Source organism: Porites lutea, chromosome 3 (assembly GCF_958299795.1).
Source record: "Porites lutea chromosome 3, jaPorLute2.1, whole genome shotgun sequence".
In the NCBI taxonomy this organism is placed as follows: Eukaryota; Metazoa; Cnidaria; class Anthozoa; order Scleractinia; family Poritidae; genus Porites; species Porites lutea.
Window position 1 is genome coordinate 7,918,392 of NC_133203.1, and position 21,368 is coordinate 7,939,759.

The 21,368-nt window shown below is 37.7% G+C and overlaps 1 protein-coding gene across 1 annotated transcript; it reads left to right on the forward strand.

The window, feature by feature from the left end:
* Positions 1-338: 338 nt before the first annotated feature.
* On the forward strand, positions 339-10,900 carry LOC140930348 (rho-related protein racA-like). The gene is made up of 5 exons (XM_073380031.1): positions 339-875; positions 4,919-5,163; positions 6,666-7,447; positions 9,277-9,528; positions 10,630-10,900. The coding sequence occupies exons 1-5, from the start codon at positions 475-477 to the stop codon at positions 10,819-10,821; spliced, it is 1,872 nt and encodes a 623-aa protein (XP_073236132.1). The 5' UTR covers positions 339-474; the 3' UTR covers positions 10,822-10,900.
* The last annotated feature ends 10,468 nt before the right edge of the window (positions 10,901-21,368 follow it).

A 21,368-nucleotide genomic window follows, 5' to 3' on the forward strand; every position in this document is an offset into this window, starting at 1 on the left:
AAGGCGCGTTTGACGTCTTTGACAACTAGACAGATGTTCAGATGGCTGCGCAGATGTTAGAATGTACGTAGATGGGATGATGATAATGATGATAACTTTATTTCCGTCTCAAACTTCCAGCTTAGCACAAGTGCTGAAACTAATCGGGGAGACATGGGATGCTCAATACTAAATAAAAAGTGTCAATTACGTAGGATTGTGCACAACATTTCGATTATATCTTGCGTGATATTCGGCCGGCCATTTTTTTGAGTGCGTGAGTATCCAAACACGCGTGATAATGCCCAAAGCGTTGATTGGTTAATCCGTTCTTGACCGAGGGAGACTAAAACGTAACTTTTCCATTCACGGTTTTCATTTGGAGAAAACTCTCATTTCAGCTGTGTTGTCCTTTGAGGGTGCTTAGTTTTCTTTCGTTTAAGGTAAATTTCATAGTAGTTTTATACCTCGGCCGTCCTTGGACGAGTCTTAGCTATGCGTCGTTTGAAAGTTAAGGTAGTCGGAGATGGCAACGTGGGTAAAACGTCGTTTCTTGTTCGTTGGTTCCACGAAAACTTCCCAGATCAAGATGAAACTCCATTATTCCCCGGTCGCGAAAAGATTTTACCATCTGTTCAAGATCCTTTCTTCACAAACATGACTGTGGACCGAGCTAATTATGTACTGACCTTCTGGGACACGATCAGCGGAGCGGAGTTTCTAAAATTTCGCCCTATGGAGTACGAGGAGACTGACGTTTTTCTTGTCTTCTTTGATCTCTCGAATCCGACTTCTTTTCAAAATGTGTCTACTGTGTGGGTTCCCGAATTAAAGCACTACATGCCCGGAACCCCGATTCTGGTCGTTGGGAATAAGACCGACCTGCGGAAATCGAGGTGAGGATGAAATTTCTTTACCTACTTTTTCTTAAACGCTTCGAAACTGAGAGCAGGCAACGAGCCGTTTAGTTTTCAGTTCAGGTGTTCTTGTTCCAACATCCGCTTCAATCGTTTTTTATTATTTCCTTGTAATAACGACTCACTTTTAATTTTCTTTCTTAACCTAGTCAAACTGCTGCAGGTCACAGTTTAAGGGGTTTTAATACTTGGCCTGGAGCAAAATTATATTAATAATCATAAGCTTCGAAATTGTGGATTTCTTGTACCGCCCCAATCGTGTAACTTACGACTTTCAATAGCTTGGTTATGTTAATCGAAAATTCATTAATGTTTGGTCGCTTGAATTTATTGAACTGAAGTTTTAATAAAGATTGACGATACCTTTGAAGATTGTGCCTGCTTATCGAGTTGGAGCAGAAGCCACAAAACTTCCGCGTAGAATTTAGACAGCTAGAAACGTGCGTGTAGGTCTTACTAATGTTTTTCTCGGGAAAATAAGCTAAACATGCTTAATGTAAGAATCACAGGAAAGTCGATCATCAAAGCTCTTCGGATTGGCAAATGGTCAATTTATTTAGTTTGATGTCTTCTGAGCCAAAAGGGTTTTGTAGGTTACATTGTGTTCGTCAAAATTCGGAGCGAGTTACATTTTCAGAGGCCGGTAAATTTCATGCCGTCATTTGCGGCATAAGCAAACAATGAAGATGCCTACATTCGCGGCATGTCTGCGTTCTCATTTTCCTTCGAAGCTTAAAAACAACTAAAAATTAAATAATAATGGTTTCTTCCTCTCTAGTTTCGTTTTCCGTTGACGTAAGCTTATTCCCTTGGTTTCGACCGTGATCATGTTAATAATCATTTTACCTTGATATGTAACCTTCATTAATAGTTTTAAAGGAAAGTTGTTCTCATTAATCTAAAAGAGTTGTGTGGACTAGCTAGGCTTTGCTTTTCTCAATCCAGCTGCTAATTCTTCACGCGGCTTATTAGTTTTCTAAAAACCATTTAGCCACATCAAACAGCCCTTGAATCTTCAGGCATTTTACGAGCTTTTTTTGTTTATTTACATTGTCTGTAGTGTCTACACTTGAATTGATTGGGTATCGTCGACCGTTTAAAAGAAAACTGAAAATTATATATTTTTTATGGTTTACATTTCTTCCAATTCTGCTTTGATAGGATTTTATAATTTAGACGTATTGCTGCCGTAGAAACCATTCTTTTACGAAAAAAAATGGCATGTTTACTTTAATAACACTGTGTATTAATTTCCATCTCATGCAATGTAAGGCACCACGACCAAGGCTGTAGATAAGTTTGCTGGTTTCAGCTCTATCGAGTTTCAAATAAGATCAATATCAGAAATATTAATCCAAATGACCAGGGAAAATTCAGCTTTCAATACAAAACTAATTGACATAGATAAAAAAAAATATCATTCATTATTATTCTGAGTGTTATTTTTTGGCAAAATAGCAACTAACACCATGTAAACTTTGAATGTACCGATCAAAAGAAATCATTAAAATGAATGAATAGTTTATCCCAACAATGAGATATTAAAAGATAAAATAATATCACCACAGGAAATTACTCCTAAATGATAATAAACGACTGTAATTAGAACCTTGATTGTCAACAGCAAATAAACCGAATACTAATAGTGCCAAGTGAAAAAAATGATCAGTAATTTTCTGTTGATGCTGCATTATGCTTTGAAGGAAATTATTGTTGACACTTTTACACATAAGAGAACCTTAGTAAATAAAATTCAGAAAAAATGATGATTTCAATTTGCTCGGTAGCACCATCTAAGCCTAATCTCCTGAGTGGGGACAATAGTATTAATAATGAAAAATAAATGGCACAGGGTGAAACTGCTTACATGAGAGGATGTCATTCACAGGTACAAAAGTTTGAACTACATCTCCTGTCTCCAAAGTGAGAGAGTTTGAATTGATAATAATCAGGTCACACTCAACAGATTTAGAAGTTGCCGAAACCTTTGCACATCATGATGAAAATACTAAGTTGTCTCTATAGGTGTATTACCTTTCATTTAAAATTTACTAAATACAGGGTTGCCATAGTCAGGGAAAAGTCAGTGAAAAATGAAAATTTTTCAAGGTCAGGGAAAAGTTAGGGAATTTTTTAAATAGTCAGGGAAAATCTTTGATATTGTCAAAATCAGTGAAAGGTCAGGGAATTCTGTTTTCTTGTTTATAGTTCATAAATTGTCTTCAAGATTTTGAATTGTATTGTCTTTCGGAAAAGATGAAAAGTATGCTGCAAAGCAAGGAAAGCGATCAATTTAACACTCTACGTCTGACACATGTTGTAGTTGTGGTCAGTGGTGTTCATTGTGGATGCTTTCTTCCAAATTCCTTCTTCTTCTTTCTGCAAAAAGCGGAAAAAGGTTAAAAATGAAGAGAGTTTATCATGTGGTACAAGGTGGTTCTAGCTTTGGAGTCTTTGAGTTAAAATGCTTAAGTGTGACCATTCAAATGAAACTTTCCTATGGTGATGCTTATTATGCTGTGCAATGTGGTTCTAGCTTTGGGGTCTGTGATTAAAATCCTCAAGTGTGACCATTCAAATAATGCTTCTGCATGCAGTTCTTTGCTGTGGTGCTGTTTGTTGTGCTACACAAGGTGGTTCTAACTTTTGAGTATGTGCATGAAATCGTAAAGTGTGACCATTCAAATGAAAGCTAGTGAGCAGTACTTTCATGTGATACTATTAAATCATTATCTGATACAAAGTTAAAGCCAGAATACAAATAAAAAAATGATAATTAAAAATGATGATTGACAGAGTTCACTACACTTCTGCACACACTCAAATATCATTTTCATCATGGCAAAAAATTCATTTTGTAATTTTTTAAATTTATTTGATTTTATTTTTTTTAGAACTTCAGCTTGTACAGAACATTACAAAAATCACTGTTGTACAAAGTTACACACTGTATTTACGTGTATGTCTGCATAATAATACAGTATGTCAAGAAAGTTCAGCCTAGCAGTTTTGAAATAATACTTGACCTTTAGTAATTAAGGCAAAAGGAAAATGATATTGAAGCAAAATATGTTTTTAATTCATAAATGTTTATGATAAAGAAAGATAAGAACTTGATAAAAGTTCTTGTTTTATTTTTGTATTCCATATTTTATATTAATATTTTGGAGATACCGTCAGTATTGTCTACTATACTAATATTATTATTGTTATTATTGCAGAGTAGTTTGTATGATGCCAGTATCTCCAAAATATTACTATTATTACAAAGATGATTGTATAAAAGGACAAGAATGGCTATGAGCACAAGATTTGACTGAAAGTTTTTCTGCTTATTTCTCAAAAAAATAGACAGTCACTCTGAAAAGCTTCTTTATACTTTTGATTCACCAAAAGAGATAGCTCTGTTATGTTAATTGAAGGAGGTTGAGGTCTCTCGTGATTGCAAAATAATAAAACTACTAAGATTTGATAGGTTGTTTTCACCACTACAACATTCTCGCTAAAACTTGTAGCAGAGTGACAATGGCTAGAACATTTTCTCACCAAAATGACATGACAATCATGGGCAAAAGGCTTGGGACACTTTTGCATTTCGGGGAGTTTTCCAATAATATTCGTACAGGCCCAACCCATCCCCTCACCCCACAAACAATGTTGGACGCATGAATCCAGAATTTTCTCTGAGTTTCAACTTTGTATAGGGTGGGGGGAGGGAGAACTGTAAGAAAATTGCGAAAAGGATGGCACACTGTTTTATGAGGGAACCGAGAATGACAGAAAAATACGAATATTGCATTACTGTCCCAATGACTTTTGTCCATGATTGCAGTTCATGTGTAAACACTACTTAGTATTGAGAAAATCTCATACTTGTAGTCATTCTCGTCTTAGTATCTAAAGCCGGTCTCTAATGACTGTCAGCCTTGTACCTGCTAGCTACAGGTTGCCCTAGGGGTAGGCTGTGTAAAACAGACTTTCTTTGCACACTGTGTTCATGCTTGTTTTTGTTTCGTCATCAGCAGTGCCCCAGATAGCATGATCACTGTGTCAAAAGGCCGTGAATTAGCAGAAAGACTCGGAACCTGCTACTGTGAAAGCAGCGCTGTTACGGGTGAAGGTGTATACAGCGTTATTAACTCTGCTGTGCGAGTAGCAATTCAGAACCAAGCTCCTGCAAAAACAAGGTTCAAGGTTTTTCAGCGGCAGAAGAAAGCTCCAAAATTGCTGCGACATGGACCAGATCCTCCTGTGCTATCTCCCCCAGGTTTGTAGAGTTAACTTGTTTTAACCCTCAATTTTAAGCATGATCTCAAAATTGAGCTTGCCCTGATACCTACATTAATTTTGTACATCTATGCATACTCTAATATGGGGTATATTTTGTCCTTAAGAAAGCACACTAAGGCCCATTACTTCACAGTACCCCTCAAAAAGGGCCATTAACTACATGGTTGAGGGTGATTTTGTTTAATACCTTTTTATCCTGCATCCCTTACACATAAAAATCTCCAAAGACGCAAAATAATAATAATTATTTATGGCATGTATTCAGATCGATCTGAAGATGTGTTTTTGTGGAATATCCTGTTTGTTTGATTTCTAACTATATTTTGATTTCATTATACTTTAATAAAGAAATTTTGGAGTCTGGCCTCAGATTAACTGTCTGGCCCTGGTTGTTCAAACATTGGATAGGGCTATCCACCAGATAAATCACTATCCAGCGGATAGTGAAATTGATTTCCGTAAAACTTATCTGCTGGATAGAGATTTATCCGGTGGATAACGCTATCCAACATTTGAACAACCATGGCCTGGTTACGTACAGGCCCAAGTATTTTCAATTCAGGATTCATCGTTTTTTGAACTGGGACTCATTGGTTCCAGACTGGGACTCAAAATATTTTCACAAGATGAGTACCCAGGACTCACCATAACTATTTGTAACAAAATCACTGGGTTAAAATGTTAGTGAATAAGATGACTTTGCTTTAATTTATTTTTTGAGTTTCTTAGCTTTTCATGTATACACAGGAACTTGAATATTTCAGGCTTTTATACAGATTATTGCCAAATGATCTAATAGATGCCCTCTCTCAAATTAACACCCACTGTCTCTTAAACGCCCCCAAGGTTTAAAGTTTGTATGTGATGCCCTGTCAAATAAACACCCTTGCCTAAGAAATGCCCCCTGTCTAATAAAATAATGCCCCCTGTTTAATAAATGCCCCCTGTCTAATGAACACCCCCTGTCTAATAAATGCCCCCTGTTTAATGAATGCCCCCTGTTTAATAAACACCCCTTGTGTAATACATATAAATGTACCCCATCTAATAAATGCCTCCTGTCTAATAAATGCCCCCTGTTTAATAAATGTCACCTGTTTATTAAGCACCCCCTGTGCAATACATATAAATGCTCCCTGTCTAATAAACACCCTCCATGATAGTTGCTCCAATTTTAATAAACACTCCCTGTGTAATACATATAAATGCCACCTGCCTAACAACGTCCATGATAGTTGCTCCAATTTTAAATGCCTGTTGTCTATTAAAATTAATGTCCCTGCTTCGGGTCCTAAATTCCGGAAATTCCGGGTCAATGGTGATGATGGTACAAAATTAATATGTCTTGTTTCCTCTGCTTTGAGAAATTGGATCAGACAGTAAATCTAAGTAATTTTGAGTACAAAGAAACAGTGACAGATGGGATTTTTTACGGTTATTGTTATCAAATGTTGCTTTTTTATATCACCCATTAAACAGATCCAATGCCACCAGTTGAAATTTTGCCCTCCACCTTCACTGAGGATATGAAGAAAATGCAAAACGACACTAGCCCTGGAAATTCAGACATCAGGCTTGTCTTTGGTTCTAATAGTCATCCAGTTGAAGCTCATAAAATCGTACTCAGTATAGGTTCTTCTGTGTTTCGTGACTTCTTTTTGAACAATGGAGACGAAGTTGAACTCAGTCGATTACTAAGTAATGCTGAGTCGTGCTCTTGTACTAGCAAAGAAACCAAACAAAGTGGAAAGAAAGGCAATGTAAAAGATACTAGCAATGGAAACCTTCAAAGTCTAGTTCCCGCTCATCAAAGCTCAGAACGTTCACCAAACCTGGAAAGAAAGGCCAAAGGAAAGACTAAGACATGCTTACATTTTAATAACAGTGTTTCTGGTAAAGCTTTTCAATACGTGCTAGAGTTTTTGTATTCTGGCTCACTCAATATTCCAGCGGATGCTGATGAATCTCTGTACACCAAGATCACAAGCTTGTCTCACAGACTGCGCATTCCTTGGTTAGGACAGATCTGCGAAAACATAACAAATGGGGAAAGCTACCTCAACCCCAGCTTAGTGGCCATTATGCAAGAGGAGAGGAACAAAATTGTCAAGGAGAACTTTGTGAATCGTCCACATTTTTCAGATGTGGTGTTTCATGTTAAAAACACTGTTTTGTATGCTCACAGAGCATTGTTAATGGCAAGGTCAGAGGTCATGGCAGCCATGTTTGGTGGTAGCTTCTGTGAGCGAGATAGCCATGAGGTAGGTCTGCATCATTGGAATGCTGTCGATAATAGGCCATTTTTGAATTTTAAAATCCATACTCAGCTCTGGGGCTGAGAGGAATAAAACAAAACAAATGAATTATTTATTGCTGAATCTAAATGCATTTTCTTTTGTTTCATACCCTTCAGCCTTGATGCTAAGTATTAATAATTCAGAACTACAGCTGTAGTCTACTCTAGCTTAGAAGGGTCCTCTTGTGAGAAAAAATGTCTTTTCACATTTTGAGTGAGAAGCCATTTATGCCATGTTAGGCCATGTTGTTTCATGTTGGAATTTTACCCTAACAGAACTTCACAATACAGTCAAACTCTGTTAATATGGACATCAAGGGGGCCACAGAAAATGTCTGTATTAACAGGGTGTTTGTATTAAGCAGGTTGCATTTGAACACAAGGTAAGGGCTTTTTTTCCCCAGGGATAAAGCAAACTGTCCGTAATGATGGGATGTCCATTTTAAGCGAGTGTCCAGTAAGCGGGGTTTGACTGTGGTGTTGACTGTCAATATAACGCGGTTAACTTAAAGGAGCTGTGTCATGATCTTTAGGTTCAAAATAATACTTACAACCTTAAAAACTCATTGCAGTCAAAGATAACCCAACATTCAGTTTAGCAGTTAACTCTGGTCTAAAATTACTCTTGTGGAAAGCGAGGCTGAATTGCTGACTAGGAGAAGCTGAGTGTTCTGGGTCTGAGGTGAGCAGTTTCAGAAAGATGGGTGGGGGACAGAACAATGTGGAAGTAAAGGAGACAGGTTGTCTAGGGAAGATAGATATTCTGGAGGAGATTTGTTACTTTGAGATGGGTTGTCTGGGGGAATGGGAGCAGTCTGATGGGTGAACTTTGAGGGGGAGATGGACAGTCAAGGAGGCTCTGTGTTCTTGGAGTGGTGTGGGAGAGATGTTTAGCCAGTGAGGGTGGGATGGGCGACATGTATATTGGGGGAGATGAGTAGTCTGGAGGGGGATGGATTGTCTAAGGGAGAAATATGCGTGACTGACCAAGTTTGAGGTCAAGATGGCTGGATATTGGCTGAATTCATTTTTTGTTTATTTAAGGACTGAGACTAAGTCAAGGTCCATTATAAGAAGCCAAAAAAGAACTAAGATATTATCCAGTAGGGTTCATACAGGTCATAGAAACCTAAGTCATGGAATTAAAGCAGCTCATTTTCCAGGCATGGAAAGTCATGGAATTTAATAGTCAGTCCTTGAAAGTCATGGAAAATTACAGTTTATTTTGATTAGTTACTGCCGGTGATAAGGCAAGGACATTGTAAGATAGAGAGAAGTGATTGAACAGTGTGAATGGCAGGCATTCTGGTGGACACCACAGTTTGCGTCTGTTGAACTGATTAAGGTCCAAAAATACCCTAAAACAAGGAAAGTCCTAAAAACTTTTTAAAGTGACAGCTAAATCTAACGTCTTCGAAAACTTTAAAAGGTCATGAAAAAAGTAATGGAAAGTCATGGAATTTGTAGAGCTCAAAAGAGTACCAACCTAGTCCAGCTTTCTTGACCAAACAAGCTTGGTCATTGAGGGATTTATTATATGGCCTATATGAGAACTTATTTCTTGTGGGACAAATGCAGGAAATCCTGAGCAAGGAGTTAGGCCCATCTTGCCCGTTTGAACACAGATTTGCCATATAATAAAACAGAATAGTGTTTGCATAATAGGAGTTGCAAAGTGGTCAACCCAAAAGGAAAATTGCAGAGTCCAAGGATATCTTGAACACCAAGCCAGTTGAATTAGTTGAATTAGTGTTTACTTTGACTCGCTTATATGGTTTTAACTTGATGTTGCAGGTCACCATTAAAGGAGCAACTGTAAAGAGCTTCCTGGCTTTGCTGGTGTTCCTGTATACAGATGATGTACCAAGCGACATGACTATCAATGACTACAGAGAGCTGCTTGTGGTGGCTGACAGGTTTTGCCTTCCCCAGCTCATTTCAGTCTGTGAGTCAGCCATCACAGAGAAAATTTATGCAGAGATTAGGAAGAAACGTCTGAACTCTGCAAAATGCAATGATGTGATCAACTTACTTTTGATAGGGCAGGTAGGGGTTTAAATAAGCTGTGATTCAACTAATGGCAGCATACAAGAATTGTTCCCAAACCACACTTAAATTTCCTTAGATCCTTGTAAATTTTAATCTCTTTCACCCCTTATCATGGTATGTGCCAGTATACCAGTAAAAGACAGATTTGACATGCATCTTGGTATTAGTGCTCCAGATTTCATGTGACAGGGATGATCAAAGGTTTTTGGGGGATCTGAAATTTTCGATTCCAGGATTATTTTGGGGTAGGAAAATTTGGCAAGTATTTTTTGGATGGCTTGATTTATGTACTAGGGATTTTTTTGGCTATTCAGAACAATCTGAAGATTCGTGATAGTGCCCTCGTATCCCAGCCGTGTTGTTCTGCGGTTAAAGTACAACCAAATTAAACTTGGTTTCCTTTCTGGAGATTTTTAAGGGCTCATAAATTTGGCTTGTGATATTTTGGGAGTTAAATTTTGGTCCAGGGATTTTTTGGGGTTTTGGTTTTTTGCCCTCATTCAATCATCCCTGTCACTTGAAATCAGGAAAACCCCCTTGGGTGAGGGTGGGGAGTGGTGAAGGGCCAAGGTATAACCTTACTAAGTTGCATGAAAACAAGTCTAAAAAAAATTCCTGATGAGTCAAGGCCATGCTCTAAGAAATATTAAAAGGAGCCCAGTGTTCTGAACTTGTAAAATCCAGGGTGCGTTAGCATAGGATTTCTAGGGAAAAACTTAGACTTCATAGTTGCCAAAGAACAAAAGTAAGGCACCATGACCACCAGGCTCTTCCTGTGCCGATTAGTCCAGCACAACTAGATTTTCCTGCCAGGCAAGTTCCTTTTCTTGTTCACTTCCCCAAGGGGTAAGAGCCAGACAAGTCATTTCCTAACTAAATCATAAACTAAGGCATGCATTCAAAGACCCTGGGCAAGCATATTATGTGGAAATGGCTGTCCAAAGGACAAGCTGGAATCCAATTTTTTTGTTGGCCTTGGAAAGGTATTTCCTTATTATTTTTGACTGTACGTAATGGTGTGTTCTTTCAAATGAGCCTTCCAGCTGTCATCTTCTTTCCTGGACCATTCTTTCTAACTTTTTCTGACTATCATTGTAGGCCCACAATGCACCTCAGCTCGCACAATGGTGTTTGTATGTGATCACTACAAACTACCCTGATTTTGAAACCTGTGAAGACTTTGAACTGGTCAAAGGGGACAATCGCCGGCATGTTTTAGAGCACCGATGGCCACCTTTGGCCTACTTGAAAGAGCTAGAAGAATTCAAGAGGAAGACTGGAAGAGCATAAATTCAAGAATAAAGGATAAGTTGAAATATTTTGCTAGGTCCCATGATCCCCATGCCAAGCCATAATCTTTTTTTCTTTTTTGATAACTAAATATGCAACAATCTATGTCGTTACTGAGACCAAAGTTGGTGTTTCCTGTGCTCCATTATTGGTGATCATTGTTAGACAAAATGCGTGCGCTTGTGGAGGTGGCACATGAGCTAATAACTGCATTGAGCCATGTTAGTAAGCCATAGCCATGCTTTTAAAGTAATGGAAATGAGAGCTGTTTGTTAGAATCTTTAAGCTTTGCTTTTGCTAAAACAGCAACAAAACAGCACTGGTTATAGGTGTAGTTGTAAAGTGGACATTACAGAGAAGACAGGTTCATAACCAGATATTATCATGCAATCTTGAAAATTATTTTGTCGTTGTTGCACTACAATGCGTTACAAAGCAAACTTATGATAGTGAATAACAAATCAAGATATTGTCAGGCCTGATATCTCGGATCTGACATGGGATAAATTTAGGTTTTGGGGAAACTGCGCACCTACCCCTCCCCTTAGCCAACATTAACACCTAATTCTCACTTAAAGCAAAATGGTGGCTAAGGGGTGGGGTAGGTGGGCAGTTTCAAAAAAACCTAAATTGATCAGCTCAGACAAATACAGCGTCTGTGTCATATCTGTATTGTTTCCTTATCTCTGACCTGCAGCGTAAGAGGTAAAAACCCATTCTTTCCAATCGGAGCTATATTAGCTTGAATTCTGTAAAATATAGCCAGAAATTTGATTGTACAAAGGTTAAAGGTTAAAAATTATTTAATATTTAATTTACAGCATATTTAGTTAGGACAGCATTTAATTATAATAAAATACATTGTTCCAGAGGATGTTTAATCATGCCCTTTGGTAACACGGAAGTTTCTGTACCAACTTATCTACTTGTAAGTATTTTTGTTTCCAGTCAATTGTTAAAAAAGCATCAGGCCCCATTTATCTAAAACACTTTTTATTGAAAATGATGAATATATGAATTTTATGTATTGAAACCGCCGAATGAAGATATTTCTGCAGAGGTCAGGGTTCCAATAATTTTATCTTTAACTGCAGTGATCACTTTTGCATTAATTCTTTTTCTTCATTTTGCAGTTCCAATATATGAAATTCTTCTTTCTTCTTTGCCGGGTATATTACGAATCAATTCAATGACCAGCTACCAGTTTGCATGCTGCCTCAGTTGGTAGAGCACTGCACCAGCATTGCAGAGGTCAAGATTTGAATCCCAGTAAGCCTGAATGTTTTCAGGCTTGCATAAGTTGTATCTTTAACTGCAAGGATCACTAAATTGAAATTTTTCACTAGTCAAATCTAATCCCTTTAAAATTTATTTTAGTACAAGGTTTGCTTCTGAGTCAACAAAGTAGAGTATATTTGATTCTAAATTCATTGCCTGGTCTAAAGTCATGAATACAACCTTCAAAAAGCCACATTGACTAGTCCACATTAATTTACATGGAGAACACTTCATGGAAGAGGTTAGAACCAAATGGTTTCAAAAAAATAAATTGATAAACATTCTGATAAAATAGTAATTAGATTTATCTGATTTCTTGGTAATCATAAATTTCTTGTTTTTCGTGAAGTTATAATTCTGGGACAGCATTAGGTATGAAGGAAATAATTATTCTTATCATGTTACTTATAAGGAATAATTAGGTATGAATGAAATTCTAATCATGTTACTTATAAGGAATAATTTTAATATTTTTTCAGCGTGAAATATTACTCTTGTACTTAGTGTTAGCCTCCCACACAGGCATTTTTAGGGGAGCTTGTTTGTGGGGAGGGACAAAATACGAGATCTCTTAAAAACGCCTGCATGGAATGCAAGCTTAGTGTATGCTTGGTAAGAAATTCATTTCTTGCTTAAAACTCATATTCGCCAGTGTATTTATTTATTCATTTAATTTTTTTACACAAGCTTTTAGCAGAAGACATTGTTACTGAATATTGATTTCCCTCAAACAAAATCAGGGAGGGAGACTTTCTCACCATTATTTTTTTTGTTAGGGGAGGGGGTGTCTGTACACAGACTAAATTCTCTTTCAAAAAGTTTTCTGTGAATTTTGGCAATGTTGATAAGTATTAGGCAAAATCCAAAAGGTTTCGGCTGTGGAGTTGTGTAATTTGAAAGGGTTCAGTTCTGCTCTTATCAGAAAATGTAAAGCATTTTCTTGGATAACTGAATTGGTGCCTAGAGAAAGTCTCTTTAGTGATATGTGATATTCTACTAAATTCTCCTTACAAATTACCTTGTATTTTCTTGGGAAGTGAGAGGAGAATTTTGTTAGATCAAGACTTGTTTAGAATTTATGCTTTCCTTTAGTGGAGAAAGTGACAATACAAACCTTAGACTCAATGAATTTAATTCTACCATGTGAGGATAATTAAGTATTAAACTGTATTCTTTAATTGGCAGATGGTTCTAAAAATAAAAATTTCAGCAAAATAAGGCACGCCGTACATGTATTTTTATATGAACTGTCTAATTAGATTTTTTAATGAAGACTTTAAAAATATAGGCAAAGAATTTACCTCAGTAGTGATAAATGATGTCATAAACTTTGAATGACAGGTGTCAGTTATATTTGTACCCATAAGAAAAGTCGCATCTAATTGGCTAATCACATTCATACTTAATAATCTTAGGATCAATTATCAGCTAGCTTTTACAATTTTTTCTCTCGTCAAGTCCTAGTTTGTCTGAATATTATTATAAGCTTAAGCTCGCCCGTTGCGAGATATGTGAGCAAGGATACTTAGTCATAACTTGTACCATTTCATCGCTTCTCAACAGCATTGTTCTATGTACCTTCCATACTTTGTAAAAATCTAACATTGAAGGCGAATTAAAATAAAAAAGGAAATTTTGCAAAGTAAACATTTTACTCGTTGTTCTGTGGTTGACTACGTTTCAGTATTGATCAAGCTTATTCCAGGCGTTCAGCTATAGCAGAGATGGCGGGGAAAAAAAGAAGTGAAGTGAGTTGGAGTTGGCCTTTTTTCCTCCACTCTCTACTATCTGAAAGCCTGGAACGTGTTAATATTGATTGTCCCTCCCCCCCCTCCTGGGTTTTTGAGAGCTGACACGTTGACAGTTTTGTCCTGGGCCTGGGGTGCCTGTGCCGGAGTACACCAAGTCTTAAAATAATCTCCGTCGAAAAGGGCAAATTTGAATAATTACCCAGATAAATCAGAAAACCTTAACCTGCGTCGCTGCTGCCTAATTCCCTTTCGTAAACGGTCGTTGCCATTTTTAACGGTCGATGCCACCACAACATCCATCATAACTAAAGGTTTGGTTACCAATATATAACAATTATTCACCGAAGTAGAGGTAGTGGGTGAAAATTAACCGAGACGCGAAGCGCAGAGGTAACTGTCCACCCCTAGCCACCGACACTGAGGTGAATAATTGTTATAGTCTATACTAAAACAGTGAGATAATTGAGCACAAAGATGATGATTTTTAACTCATTTGCTGTTGCCAACGATTACAATTTTGGCGCCCAATGACCGAACGGCCGCAGTGAGATAGGCGGGGGGGAGGGGGGGGAGGGGGGGAAGGGGGGGTGGCGTGGCGGGATAGTGTAAACCCCGTCCTGGCCTCTTGTTACGAAATACTATCTTGTTTCTTCCGGTCGCACCATCTTGAAAATCCCGCTTTCCACTTTGCGACTACCACCTAGCCCAACACCTAGCCAAAGGTGACAAGCCTGCAACCGGATTACAGGAAAATAACAATACATTCCGAGAAAGTTAGTTGTCAATCATAATCGAAATCAACTAATTACAACCTCCAGACGTGACCTTTTGAACCCGCTAAGAATGGGGTTGTTTCCTGAGAGGTACGCTAGAGTGAATGCCGTTAAATTTTTCACTTGAGATCCATTCTCGTCCCCAGAACCACTCGGCTTAATTTGTAAGACCACGTGACCAAGAAACGACGGGCTCTGGGGACGAGAATGCTTGAGGTCGTGATGTTATTGCAATGCGCATGCGCTTCAATAGTAGCGAAGAAATTGCTGGTAGATGACAAATAACAGCTAACGGCAGATATGTCTCCTGGGTGTTATATATAAAGTCTTGAACAGAAAAACATTGTCTGGCGAAACATTTGCTTTATTGAAAAACGTTTGCTATCAATGTTTAAATTTTGTACTTCGAGTAACTTATTGTTTTATTACGAGCTGCTGATTGGCACACAACCAACCGTCTTGGAATGTATAGTTATTTTCCTGCAATCTGATTGGTCAACTGTGTCATAGTGGCCCCGGTTACAATATTAGAGAGCTTAAGCAGTGACGTTTTTGAGTGACGCACGTCGACCGGAGGTGGACTTTTTGCACTCTTGAGCCGTGATTTTAAACCAATGTTTGGGCAAATCGTCTTTATAAGAATCAAGACACTTAGCAATACAAATACGGTAGTGCCAAGGCATATTATAAGGGAAAAAAGCTCACTTCCGGTTGTCCTGGTTCGCGCAAAAACGTCGCTACCCAGAGGAGGTTCGACAGGAATCCCACAATGCAGCACAATGCTAAAATTTCGGCTCGCATTTCAAAATGGCGGCAAGTTACAGGAAAATCGGTTGGTCTGGTCGCTGCGTAAGCTATTATAGTCGCACTGTAACCTCTCTCGTAACTGTCCAGAGTAAAATCAAAGGGTGCCTATGGCTAACTCGTGGATTAACTTATTTTAAAAATCAAAGCTGATAATGAACTTGCAATTAGTCTACCAATATTATGATTTAAGTCTGTCAAAAAATGAAAATATGTTTTAAGAAACAAACCAAACTAAGAAAACAAAAGCAAAACGAAAAAAGAAAAAGAAAGTTTCCTCCGGTGGGAATTGGACCAGACCATTGACGTATAATGTATCGGTCAAATCGAAGCTTCAACATGCCCCCCCCCCCGGGCATACCCCAGGCATTTGACACCTTTGCCGTCCCGGGGAGGAGGGAATTTGATTATCAGAGTTTTCCAGGGGGTGGGGAATTTGATCCCCATGCTTTAGGGGTGGGGAATTTGAACTACACCCACGATTTCATGTAAAATCTTTGGCGTGGCGAGCATATTAGAGGATTTTCGTGGAAAAGATTGTGCCTTTGTGGCCAATTGGTTACGAGGAAAGGGCTTAAACAAGCTTTGTGGCGTATTTGAAGTATTTAAATTTTAAAATTTTTAATATTGGATTCAGGCTTTGAATGTATGAACGTATTTCTATACCTCTACCGGCGATTCAATACAACAACATAGAATAAAATAAAATAGAAAGCTCAGGTCAACTACTTTGACCTACTGCAAGTAAATTAATTAATAAGGTGAGCGATGATGCATGTCATGATGACAATGATGTAGTAATCTCAATAGGTGGGATCTTTTTAATGAACGCTTTGTATGTTGCATGAAGTTGAAAAGCTGAGCATTCAGTGACCTTGTAGCAGCGATTTCCGCCGCTTTGCACGAGAATTTCGTTCGTAGTAAATACGCTAACAGTGTTTCTCAGTTTTTGTTATATTTATAAAGATTTTGTTCAACAACTGAAGGCGTTTCCGCCGTCCCTCTGTCACTTTTGTGCCAGTGAAATGTCCCTGGGGTGGGGGCATTTGATCACCTGAATGGACCTCAGTGTGGGGCATTTGAACGGCATTTTGGTCCGGGTAGGGGGGAATTTGAACAATAATTTTCAAAAAAGTCAAATGCCCAGGGGGTTGCCCGGGGTGGGCATGTTGAAGCTTCGATTTGACCGATACATAAGGTCATTGCTATATCTATTGCGCGAAGGCATCAACTAGAGCGCGTTTACGCCCGAGTCGAGTGTACTCGAGAAACGCGAAACGAGTATTGTGAAAGCTCGCGCGTGAGCCTCACGCGCTAAATGAGACTGGGCCCTAAAAAGAAACCAACATGGCGACGGAGTAGATACGCAGAACACATGTGTTTTTAAATTGGACACAAAGTAACATAATTCGACTTCAGGAAATCTGATTTGACCTCCACCGTTTCTTTTACTCATTCTTTAAGGCTTGGCGTCATTTGTGGCATAGAAATTCACGGATGTGGCATGGCAGAAGTCGTGAAAAATCAAGCACAAGTCTTGTGAGGTATGCTTAACTTTGCTTAACTTGAGCTAACGTTAAAAATCATCAAGTAATCCAAAGAGAGCCCTTTCTCGGGCTTTTAATCATCCCCGTCCTCTAATATGGGTTCCGTGAAATACAGGTTTCACTGTATATCAAGCCTGGGGAGGGGGTGGGTGGTAGAACCTAAGGACGTTTCGGTTGAAGATATGGCTGAGGGACAGACACCAAGACACCAAGATGTTGGTGGAAAAGTGAGGTGAAAAATTGTTCAAGACGACTTGGAGGTGCCTGGACTGGTAACGTAGGAGCTGCTTGAAAGTCTTTCCTGATTCATTCTTTTAGACAATAGTAATTCATTGTTTACCATTGTTTTCCGGTTTGGGTAGCAAACCAATAAAATTGGCTTTCAGCTTCCAAGCAGCTGCTACATGACCCACCTGGACACTTGTCTCTTTAGAAACGAAAAGGAAACTACATGGAGTTAAGACTTCTGGGATTGTTACTAGTGACACTCAGAAAAAAAATTGGCTAATAGATGACTGATGCATCTCCAGTCATGATCCGGGGGTGTACCCCTGCGGCAAGCTGATGACATGTGCATTACGCATGACATGCAAATTTTACTTGCATTGCTCTGTTACAATAGAGGTTAGCGTTTTCTGTCTCGCTATGAATGGTACACTGGGAGATTTCTCATATCATTTTATTCTGTGCTATCTGTGTCATTTTTCGTAGTACGTTTTGTGGTAGTTTTTGAAATAATCACAAAAACATTACAGTTTTTTAAAAAAGATTTGTTGTGGCTGTTCCAGATTTTATTTCGATCTTTCAACCCATCGCACATGGCACATGTAAATATGTACCTTCATGTAATGCACCAAACATAAAAACACTTTCTACACTTCATACACTTCAAAAGATAGACTTCAAAATAATAATAATTTTATATCTTAAGTTTATGATTTATGAACAACTCAGTTATGTTGGTGTTCTTGTGTTGCACAGTCGATATCTAGGCAATTCGTTCAGTACTATTTCAACTTTGAACTTTTGAAGGTGGTAGTCTAAAAGAGAGCTACCAGAAATGCGTTTGTGACGCTTGGAAAAAAAACCAGGCTCCACATAAACCTGAAAATCAAAGAGTCTAATTTAAATCCTTGACTCATTTGTAGAAAATTTTTCAGCTTTGTTTTTTGGATCACAGAGCTGACCATTATTTACCAATAGGTGCTTCAACTTTCACATCAAGAATGACAGTACAGTGATTGTAATACTTTCGCTTCTGGTCCAGTAAGTTTGCGTTCGATGTAGCATACCAGTTGCACACTTGAGTATGGTGTATTCTCGCACACTCGCTTTTGTTATCGAAGGTTAACACGTTTTCCTGTGCATGCTTTATTGTTCTATGATGTGGGCTTATTGTTTTTAGTGTGTTGTGTAAGACAAAAGCATAGGCTCATTAAAGTGTACTCCAGTGTGTCTTGTGAGTGTGTTAAAGTCAATTTCTTTTGTTTTTAAGTGGAGGTGTGTTAAGAGCATGTTATCACCTTTGTCCATGAAATCATATGGAGGGTCATGTATTTTGGAGGGGAAAGAGATTGGATTGCATTGTGGAAATGTCCCAGTTATAAATAATGCCAATCATTTCTTGTTTCAAAAGGCTAAGTATGCATAGCTATACACTCAAGCCTAGCCTGCGTAGCAGTCTTGCAGTCTTGCTCATTTTTGCCTTGCGCATCTTTCGTGCTTGCCTCACTTGGCCTAAAGGAAATGGAAAAGACTGCCACACCGGCTAACTCAAGCTGGAAAAAAGTGTTGTTGTAATCTATACTTCAAAGTATTAAACCATTCCATCAGGCAGTTGGCAGCACAATGAACCCCTACTATGAGGTCTTGTTTTGAAACCTGTGTGGCCCCTCTTTCTCTTCCTTAATGTCAGAGTAGCAATTAAGAAAAAAATATTTCTGTCTAGCAGGCTGCAAAGCAAGTCAGTTTTACAGCTTGTCCCTTGGTCTCGCTTTAGCTACAGCGTAGCATGTACTAGTCCAAGAGTCATTTTTACAAGCCCCCAAAAATTTCTTGACAAGTGTGATTTGACCATTAGTCATAACTGTGATAATATGATAGGTGATGAATTACTCCTTAATTTTGGTGCGAAATTTCAGTGTTTATACTACTAGTACATGAGAAATTTCTGCAATTTGATTGGCTTAAAGCAGCGGTATTTCAGGTTAATTTGAAAAACCTACAAGTGAAAATTACAAACCTTTGGAGGGTAGTAGTATAAACAAATAATAGCATGATTTGTAATTGGTATTTAGCATAAATACCACAAGTGATATTTCAAAATTGTCTCAGATTTCACTCACCTAATGGCTCATGAAATTACGTATTTAATAATTTTGAAATATCACTCATGGTATTTATGTCAAGTATCACTACAAATCATGCTATTACCTATACTAATTTACAATTTCACATGTGAGATTACAAAATTACCATGGCAACCGTCTGTACATCTCAGTGCCAAGATGGCGGCAAAGTTTTTTAAAAAATGTTATGAATGAAGATGTCAGGGCATTAAAAGACGCTTTAGAAAACCCAAACACACAAATGAGCACAACAAGAAGGATTTTGTCAGGTATTTTGTCAAAAAATTCTGAAAATTATGAACTTAAGCCAAAATTTAAGCTCTAAAGTTGTCAGTGCGTGAAGTTCTTGATCGATAATCAATTTGATAAACATGTCAAAAACCAAGGATTTCAAATGTAATTCGTCACCCATAATATTTATAGGTAATCAAATTGTATACTCGAGGAATTACGGAATAATTCCACTTGTGTTTTGTCTAAATCATAATCATTTCCCTTGCCTAAAGGCTCAGGTAAATTATTATTAGGATTTGGTCAAAACACACTTGAAATGATTTACCAGTTTCACTCGTGACCATTTGATTACATTTACTAATTTCACATGATCAGGTCAGTTCCACTTTTGATCTACAAAATTTCCCTCATCAAAAGGCTTGGGTAATAACAGGATTTGGTCAAAATGTGTGTGAAATAATTTCATCATTTGATTACACATACTACTTTCACATCATCAGATCAGTGTGAAAATCCACTTTTGATCTACATGATTTTATTAGGAATTTAATAAACAATTTGTTGTAAAGTGCTTCTGAACTTTGAATTCCACCAGAAATACAAAACTGATGCACCTTGCAGTGCTCTTGTGAGTGAATATAGAACATGAGTCCAGCAAACATCCACCTTTAACACACAGCTTTTGTTTTGTACAAATTAGGCAATATGCAAGTTCTATTCTTTAAAAAGTTGGGTCAGTTCAAGTCAATATTTATTAGTTATATTTTCTTTTAGTGAGGGACTGGTCATTTCGTCATATATTTGATGAAGAAGAATAGCATGGCAACCTCAAAGACAACGTGATACAATCTTTAAACAAGATCAGCAAGGAAGAGACAACAGCTCTGAAGATATGGTAAACAACTCTTCTCACTTTCTTACAGTAATATGTTGTGTGCATATATATATACCATGTACTGTGACTTACTCCATTAAATACCACCCTTGATAAAACACCACAGATGGAAGCAAAATGTCAATTAATGCTACCCTTGGAAAAAATACTTTACCCAATCAGAAGAAAGGATGTTTATTTTGTGGATTTTGATAACAGAAATTAATAACAAGTATGTTACAGCTGGGTAATTCTACATGTATCACAAGCCAAACAGTTACGATTTTGTACTGAGACAATGGAATTTTTCAGTCAGTCAGTCAGTAAGTCGGTCAGTCAGTCAGTCAGTTAGTCAGTCAATGATCAACCAATCAGACTTAAGTAACTTGCTTAGTCAGTCAGTCTATGAAAAACTAAGTCAATTATCAACCAGTCATTCAGTCAGTGATATACATCTATCCGCCAAACAACACTGAATGTTTATGCAACATCAAAGACAAACAGTTACATATTGCTTTTCCCACAAATATCAGGTGTTAAAGTAGACAGGTAGAGCTGCAATCTAGGCTGTTGAAACAAAAGTATAAAATTATATATTATACAATCAACGTAAGCTTAATTTTATCTGACATAGATAATGAAGTACGTGTACTAAACAGTTGAATATGAATTATAGATTTTGATTCATAGAAATTTAAACAGTCATTTATCCTCCCTTTAGTAGTTTTGTCAAACTAATTATTGTGACATGTTTAAAAAATTTGGAGATTTCAAAGTTTAAAGTTATGTATGAATGATGTCAGCAAATGTGGCATCATAATTTGCCATTTTGATGTGAAAATATATCCCAATTTGATTGGCTCAATATTTTTATCTTAAGGCCAAGTTTGGTAAGGAAAAAATTAGAGCCAACAAAGTTATTGAAAATTAACCAAAAT